Source organism: Brassica oleracea, chromosome C2 (genome assembly GCF_000695525.1).
Source record: "Brassica oleracea var. oleracea cultivar TO1000 chromosome C2, BOL, whole genome shotgun sequence".
Taxonomy (NCBI): Eukaryota; Viridiplantae; Streptophyta; class Magnoliopsida; order Brassicales; family Brassicaceae; genus Brassica; species Brassica oleracea.
Genome location: NC_027749.1, coordinates 46,118,581 through 46,126,650, shown reverse-complemented (window position 1 = coordinate 46,126,650; position 8,070 = coordinate 46,118,581). Strand labels below are relative to the sequence as shown.

The window sequence follows — 8,070 nt, the reverse complement described above, 5'->3', positions numbered from 1 at the left end:
CCGAGGAACATGTCCCTCGGTATATTCCGAGGAAAGGTGTCCCTCGGTATATTCCAAGGAAGATGTCCCTCGGTATATTCCGAACGTTTTTTTATAAACGGATCGATCGATGGATATATGTACAAAAACGCATCGATCGATGAACTTCCGAGGAAATATCCCGACGAAGTTCTCCCTCGGTATATTTCGAGGAGATTTCCGACAAACTAGTGATCCTCGGAAATTTGTTTCCTCGAAATTCCGTCGGAAAATTCCGAGGGATTTCCGAGGAAATGTGAAATTCCGAGGAATTATTTCCGAGGACTTGTTTCATCGGTATGTCGTCAGAATAACGTTATTCCGACGAAATTCCGGCGATTTTTTCCCTCAATATCCTTGTTGTTTTTTTGTAGTGCCTCGTGCTGCAAATCTAATTTTTCTTTATTTTTTGGTTGTTTCACGAATAAACTCTATAAAACAAGCGAGACATGTGTAAAGCAGACATTTCAAGAGCCATTTTTAGATAAAACTAACTACTTACTCGGCGATTGAGTCAAGATTTGGATTCACTCTTTCAGCTGGACATCAAGTAAAGCAAATACATTTCAAGAGCCCCTTTTAGATCACATGCTTCGCTTAGATTATTATCCATCATTTCGGCAATGGAGAATGATAAATTTTAAATTCTGTAATTTTTTTACTGATTAAAATTGTTTATTTTTACTGATTTATCTTTCTGAATTCTGCAATGACTTCAAGGACAATTTGAAGCTAAGATGGTGTAAAGCGTTAATTTTGAATTTGGTTCCTTGGAAAATTGGTTTTTTAATAAAAAATATTTTTTGATTAAAATTGTTTTTAATGAATCTTGGTTTGGTTTAGTTGGTTTAAAATTATATGATTAATAATAAATCATTAAAATATGGTTTGCGGGTAATTAAATTTTGAATTATCGGTTCGGGTAGAAATAATTTTAAAATTGTTAATTCGTGGAGATATAAGTTTATAATTTTTAAATCATGAAAATTTGGCACAAGATCATAGTTCGGTGGAGATCTGATGCTATATGTTAATTTTCGTGAGGAAATAGATCATCGGCCGGTTTCATATGTTAAACATCATCAACTCAATTATTGAGATGAAAATCCAATCAAAATCCGATAAGTTAATGTCTTGCATCAAGCCAACTCTTACTATTAGGTTGATTAACTATTCTTTCTTATTGATCAACAAAATATATAGTCACCGAAATATAGTGGTGTTCAATCTGATAAAACCAAATCAAAATAGAGAAACTAGCTTGGATTTGGTAATACCGTATAAATAAACTATGTTTATTTTCCATCTAATGGTGAATCTATCTTCTTCTCTTTTACTAAAAATTCAAACAACAAAAAAGTAGATTGTAAATATATGGTTGATTATTTTTCTATCTAAATACAAATTGAAAATAGTTAAAAAAATCTGCTATGTCTATTTTTTCATATAATGGTGAATTTATCTTCTTCACCTTTGACTAAAAAACCAAGAAAAATTAGAAAGTAAAATGAAATCATTTATAAACAGTAATTGGCTTTTAAATTTGATCTCACTTTGAAAGATGCGTGAGTGATAGAGAATTAAGTTGTACAACCCAATTGAATACACTAGTTCCAAAGCCCACCTAAAGGCCCAAATGTTGACTGGTCTTCACTACTTTTAACAATTTACGAAAAACCTTAATACTTTATAAAGTTAATGATAAGACCCTTTCAATGTGGATCCAATTGCTCTCAAGCAAATTATTCCGGGCATAAACCGAATTAAGATATATCTGCTTAAAACGCAATATAAAAGGCCTCTCCCTCCCTCCCTCCCTCTCTCAGACTCTCACGACTCCAAAGCAAAAGGTTCCAAGACTCTCTCTCTGACTTTCTCATCTCCCGCCGTGTCACCGTCGTTACGTCACCATCTCCGGCCACGGTCAGTTCTCTCTCTCTCTCTCCCTTAATCTCTCACTCTTGTGCGATTAATCGTTGCAACATTAAGCATTTTTCCTGTTAAGCTCGTCGAGAAGAATCGCATCGTCACTGAGAATCCATGGATTCTTCTTCCGCGAAATATTCACTCGTAGTCTAGGGTTTTGCTTTGCATCGTAGAATCATCGTCTTCGACATTCGTAGCTTTTATCTCTTTTCTTGGAGATCACGAAATGATTCTTGGTACCGTTTTCGATTTTCTTGATGATTGTTCTTTTGTCTAGTTTTCGAATTTCGATATTCACTTCGTTTTAACCATCTCTAGACTCAATAACGATCTTGTGGTAGTCTCTCCAGGTTGGTGGAAAATGGGAAGAGCGTTCGGGATCGAACTCGAGGGAGCAGTGTATACATGCAAATGGTGCGACACACATCTCGGAGTCCCCAGTGATATCATCTCTAAGGAGACCGAGGTTTGGTTTTCTCACAGTACTTACATCTCATCTTTATCTTGACACTGCATCTTGACATGCCTCTCATGTGTTTTCTTTTCAGGATGGTTGCCTCGTATATGTGTTCAGTAGACTGTAAGTGTTATATGCGCTTCTCACTTGTTTCATGTTGCTTGAGGATTTTTATCCAATATTATATATATATATATATATATATATCCTTAATTTTGGTGGCAGCTACAATACAATAATTCTGGCTGAAGCAACTGGTGACTTCCATGATATCTTTTGTGTCGGTTGTTCCAACGACATCGGCATTTATGGCGTAAGAAAAGAGACCCCCCCAAGACTCAGATTCCACCAAAGCAAACTCAATTCTTCAACTTTATATGTGTGTTCATTGATTTTGTACGTGGTTTCTTTCTCACAGGTAAGTGATCCAAATAGTTTCAGGGTTTTGAGGTAATGTGAATATTTTTACCCTGTTATATCCTCTATATATATAGAAAGGGTTTCATTAATTAATACAACAACAAACAAACAATATGTAGGAGCGAACTCCATGGACCGGAAGGAAGCGATGATGAGGTTTAGGAGTTGGTATGTGCTAAGAAAATGTAGAAAGTATATGTTTTTGAATTTCATATTACTTTGTATGGTGTGTGAATAGTCTCAAGAATAAATCACATATTCTTCCTTATGGGATTTTGATGACATTTGAAAGTTCTTATTTTGTTGCTAAAAAAAAAAAAGTTCTTATTTTTACACTTCTTTTATGTGTACAGTGAAATTAGCTATCACTAATCACATGTGAACTGAGTCATCTATTTGACTCTGTTTTGTGTGATTATTTTGTCTTGGCACATTCTGTTTTTCTTCTTCTTCTGAGATCGTCAGGTTCATTGATAGCAAAGGAGGACAATGAGACTGAATATATAAAGGTGTCTAGTTATTAGTTATTGTTACCAATATTTAGTGTTTCTTGTAAGATTTTCAACAATTTGAAAGTGTATTAACTATATATAGCATACCAGTTTCATACATGAACATGGACACAACAAATACACTCATGCCACAACAATCTGACAATCATACACCATGGGGGCTTTTTGGTTTTGAATTCTAGTGTACGGCCTATGTTTTATTGTAATTTAACATGTGACGAAAAATGTCAACAACTTATACTATTGTTTCACACATGTACAAGATCAACTTGACTATTTTAAATGTTCAAAACAACTTTTTTTTTTTTTGTTAAGTGAAAACTATGTGTGTTTCTTGAGAGATATTTGACACCTAAAATAAAATTATAATATGTCTTGTTAAAGAAGGGGAGAGAAAAAAAAGTAGAGATGGCCCATAAAATACTAAAAGAAGAAAGGTGCAGAAGAAGAGCCACACGCTTCCAAAGTTCTAACCACCAAAACCGCCAACAGCAAGTCTCCCACCCATGTGCTTTATATTCCTCGGTAATTCATTTAGAAACATTTACGTTAAAGGTCACTTTTTAAGTTTCTTATTACACTATAAGTCATTTTATACTCTTGACATACTTTTTTCTAACGAGACTCATTTGTGCTAACTAATTTAGTTTATTTGCAATTGACTATTTATTAACTAAACAAACAAAAGACTTTACTTAAGGCGGGGCTCATGTTACCACAACCATTGATATATTTCACGATCTAACAGCTTACATTCAACAGATAAAGTATGACATGGCATTTATCTACCACTACACCCAACCGTTGGATCTTTTTCTATTAATCTAACATCAACGGTCTTTTATTGGGTCCACCAATCAGAGTCTGGTATTTTTGAAATTCAAGCCCATAAACTAAACTAACCAGAACAATTTGGTCTATTACCAAAATATCCACGTTTGGTTTCGCTTTTGAGAGGACATAGGAGTAATCAACCACCAAAAGGTGTGCTAGTAGCATAAACTGCTCTTCTGTGTAATAAAAACACATAAACTGCCTATTTGTGTTATAAACTCCACTTTTTATTGGGTCCACCAATCAGAGTCTGGTATTTTTGAAATTCAAGCCCATAAACTAAACTAACCAGAACAATTTGGTCTATTACCAAAATATCCACGTCTGGTTTCGCTTTTGAGAGAACATAGGAGTAATCAACCACCAAAAAGTGTGCTAGTAGCATAAACTGCTCTTCTGTGTAATAAAAACACACAAACTGCCTATTTGTGTTATAAACTCATTCATTTATGTGAGTCTCCTGATTTTGTTTTCAAACGCTTGCAAGCGGTTTAGGAGGAATAAAATCATCACAAAACACCTCTACAGATATCATCACAAGAAAGAAAGGAATCCTGCATTTTTCTTGTTGCTTTAGGTTGAAAATTGAACCTTTGTAAAATTCTAAGTATTGGTAAAAAATAAAATATAAAGTTGTAATGTCAAAATTTTATTTTTAAAATTAGTTGAAGAAACAGAATGCTCATGTAAACATATCTCTCATCCAACTGTTTTTCTTACAACTTGCTAGTAATGTCTCGAGTAGTAATTTTGTTTCATAATTGTCCAACTGCAGGAGAAGAATGGGTCTTTTGAGGATTTTCCTGTTTGCTGCAATGGCGTCCTCTGTTCAAGGATACGATGCTGGATGGGTGCTATTGTTGTTACAGCCACCAACTTCTGTCCTCCCAACAACACTCTGCCTAATAACGCAGGTGGTTGGTGTAGCCCTCCACTTCACAAAGCTGGTGTTGTCCCTGTTTCTTACAGAAGGTAACACACACTTATTTAACTGTCAAAAAGTTTCCATCTTTATGTACACTTTCTAAACTTAATTTAAAACTTCTTGCAATCGGTCTTCATCATTATACTATGTTACTCTGTTTCTCTATGAAAAATTAAACTTTATGTAATTTAATATATCATATGTTATTTCTCTTGCTTGTTATGGAAGAATGAAAAAAATTGGTAACTTCTTTGAGATGTTCTATCATCATCATTCTTCAAATCTCTCTCTCAGTTTGGTTGCTGCATCTATTTATAATAACAAGAAATAAACACAAATGTCAACTAATTTTGAAAGAAAAAACCTATCTTTAAGTCGCTGAGAAAGTTTTGATTCTGATGATGTTAGAAGAATAAAATAAATGTCTTTCTTGTTTTTCTTTTTCCACATGGGAAAACAAGTATTCGTCCAACATGGAGATCGAGCAAGGCAAGTAGCTGCAGCTAGAACCAAAGACTGTTACAGAAGAATCATATTTCTGCACTCACAGATAGGTTTTACTAAACGACATTGGAGAGTCCAATTAAGCCAGATGTAGATGGAGTACCTAAAACGGTTGCGGTTGCAGCTGGACTAGATGGAGGGATTGTAGATGGAGTGACTGGAAGGTATGCAAGTTGATCATCATGGGGATCTTGATCCGTCAAACTAAAACCGGTCCATCAGAAAACTTTAATCCTCAGGGTCTTCGAGATGAAATAGCAGGGAACGAGGCAGAAGAGTAACCCCCAGAACGCCTGCTACAATTGTAAAATAGCCGTTCCTTAACATTGTGATATAGGCACAGAAACCACACCTGAACCAGGGGCCAACCGGATGCACCATTCAGCCAACCGAAGGACCAACCAGGATATGTGTTCAGTCAACACAGCGCATCTCAGCAACCAAGAGGAATTTTGCAATGAAACCAATTTTCATGCATTCTACACTCAACTAGGAGTTAATCCCAATTGGAATCATCTTCAAAACTACTCGGACCAGGAGGATATGAATTTTATAAACCGGAGGTTCTCCATCCCATCCATCTGCGAGTATCCGAGTTTAGAAGTTGTTTCAAGCCCAACAAAGAAGCGTTACAACCCAAAAAAAAGCATGGACTTCAAGAAGGATCTCTTAGCTTCCAAAAAAGCCAAGAATGAGGAGAAAATTCAACGGAAATATGGAGTTATTGCCCAATTCTCTAAACCGGTCAAACCAGTTCTGCAATTGCCTAATTTAGAGTCTCACCGGTTCAATCTTAGTCAAACCAAACAATGGCTACCAGGAGATGTTTCTAAGCATATGATAAGTATATCCAGTGATTCATGAGGAGTTGAAGAGTTCTTACCATGCACCAAAGCCCACATGATCAGAAGGATTTATTTATGGCCACACTTGCCTTATTTGGAGTTTCAAGCATTCAAACTCCAACAGCTCTTTTCTCATTCATTTCTGGACGTGATCAGCACCTTCTAAACAGTAAAGAAGATTCCAAAGAAGCTCAGATATCCCTTAAAACCGTCCAGGTTCAAGATTATTCAAGCTCCCACTTTGCAAGCCAAATCCCCACAATCACTCCAACGGCTAGTTTCCGATTTTATGTCTTTGGAGATTTGTTTCCTTTCTTTTTTACTTTATGAACGTTTTAGTTAGATATTTCTGAGTATTATATAATCTCTCCTAGTCCTTCATTTGTAATCACCCTCGATCTTAAGAATTTATAAAAGTTTGTTTTGTTTTTATCAAAGTTTGTCTTTGAATAAAATCGATTGTCTTTAAGATTCAAAGAGTGATTCTTTGCTGTCCTATTGATTTGTGGTTCATAGGTTCTTTGTGAGATGCATGATCCTTGCAACACAGATTGAGAGAGTCAATCAGCACCCACAGATTGAACATCTATCCAACATCATCTTCCATCCATACATCATCTATCTTCACTTCATCAATCCATTCCATCCTATCTTTATTTTCTGTCCTTGTTTTCATTACTTATAACTCATTGTTCTTCCTTTATTTTCAGGATAGTTTGGACTTGAAAGGACAGCTAGTCGGCCATATTCACCATCTTCCCATCCGATCACTATCTCCATCGATAAGATCGATCCATCGCCCATCCATCTCATCGACCCAGCTTCCGTACCTGCAACATTTGGTATAAAAGCTTTAAAAGCTCCTGACCAAGGTTATATTAATCCTTTATATCATATATATCTTTTCATTCTTGCTTAGTTTTCATTTTTAAAAACCAAACAAAAAAAAAATCTATATTTGCTTCAAGTTTGCATTTTTTTTGTGTTCTTAATAAAAAGAAAACTAAAGAAGAAGAAGTTAGTTGTTTGATCCACGAAAATAATCAAAAGAAGTAGTCAAGTTGTTTGCATTCATTGCCCCAGCTCCCCTTACCATATTTGAATTTTTGCATTAGTTCATTTCCTAGTTTCCTTTTTCGGTTCATTTGCATTTAAAAAAAAATTGTTTTCCTTGTTTCTATAAATTTAAAAACCAAAAAAAAAATGTATTTCTCTTGTTTTACTTTATATATTTATTGCTTTCATTGATAAAAAAAAAAGGTTTTGTGAATTTTTCCATTTGTTTTCATAAACAAAATTTCAAAAAAAAAAAAAAAACAAAGTTTCCATCCTCTCTTTATTCTTATTTCCTTGTTTTGATAAGGCACGAATTGATTCTTCTTCTCTTTGTTTGTGCAAGGTAAACATTGAGAAAATATATAGGAGAAGCCATGGAATATTACTCAGAAGAAGACTCTTTTGATTCAAGCCAAGACTCCAATATCGATGAAACCGACCAAGCATGGCCCAGTAAGGAGAATGGCTGTGAAAGATCGTGTTCTGCTGATGAATACTCTAGTTCAGAGTATGGAGACGACCCTGGTGAAGAAAGTCCTGAACCTGAACCACCAGACCACTCTCAAGGCAACA

At 35.2% G+C, this 8,070-nt stretch overlaps 1 protein-coding gene across 2 annotated transcripts; it reads left to right on the top strand.

Annotated features, from left to right (window-relative positions):
• The first annotated feature begins 1,776 nt into the window (after window positions 1-1,776).
• Window positions 1,777-3,104, top strand: LOC106326481 (protein yippee-like At3g55890). Of its 2 annotated transcripts, XM_013764452.1 has the most exons (6): window positions 1,777-1,941; window positions 2,295-2,410; window positions 2,493-2,524; window positions 2,627-2,714; window positions 2,820-2,851; window positions 2,941-3,104. In XM_013764452.1, exons 2-6 carry the CDS (start codon window positions 2,306-2,308, stop codon window positions 2,981-2,983), a joined length of 300 nt encoding a protein of 99 aa, XP_013619906.1. In that variant the 5' UTR covers window positions 1,777-1,941; window positions 2,295-2,305; the 3' UTR covers window positions 2,984-3,104. The 2 variants fall into 2 exon arrangements, with proteins under 2 accessions (XP_013619906.1, XP_013619905.1); XM_013764451.1 differs by having other exon boundaries at window positions 2,627-2,851; window positions 2,941-3,061.
• The last annotated feature ends 4,966 nt before the right edge of the window (window positions 3,105-8,070 follow it).

Excerpts from the sequence above, each read along its gene's own strand:
- LOC106326481 (XM_013764451.1), top strand. The coding sequence starts at position 2,306 with ATGGGAAGAGCGTTCGGGATCGAACTCGAGGGAGCAGTGTATACATGC. Across the intron at positions 2,411-2,492 it reads TCATCTCTAAGGAGACCGAG|GATGGTTGCCTCGTATATGT; the intron begins GTTTGGTTTTCT and ends TTTTCTTTTCAG. Across the intron at positions 2,852-2,940 it reads AATAGTTTCAGGGTTTTGAG|GAGCGAACTCCATGGACCGG; the intron begins GTAATGTGAATA and ends AACAATATGTAG.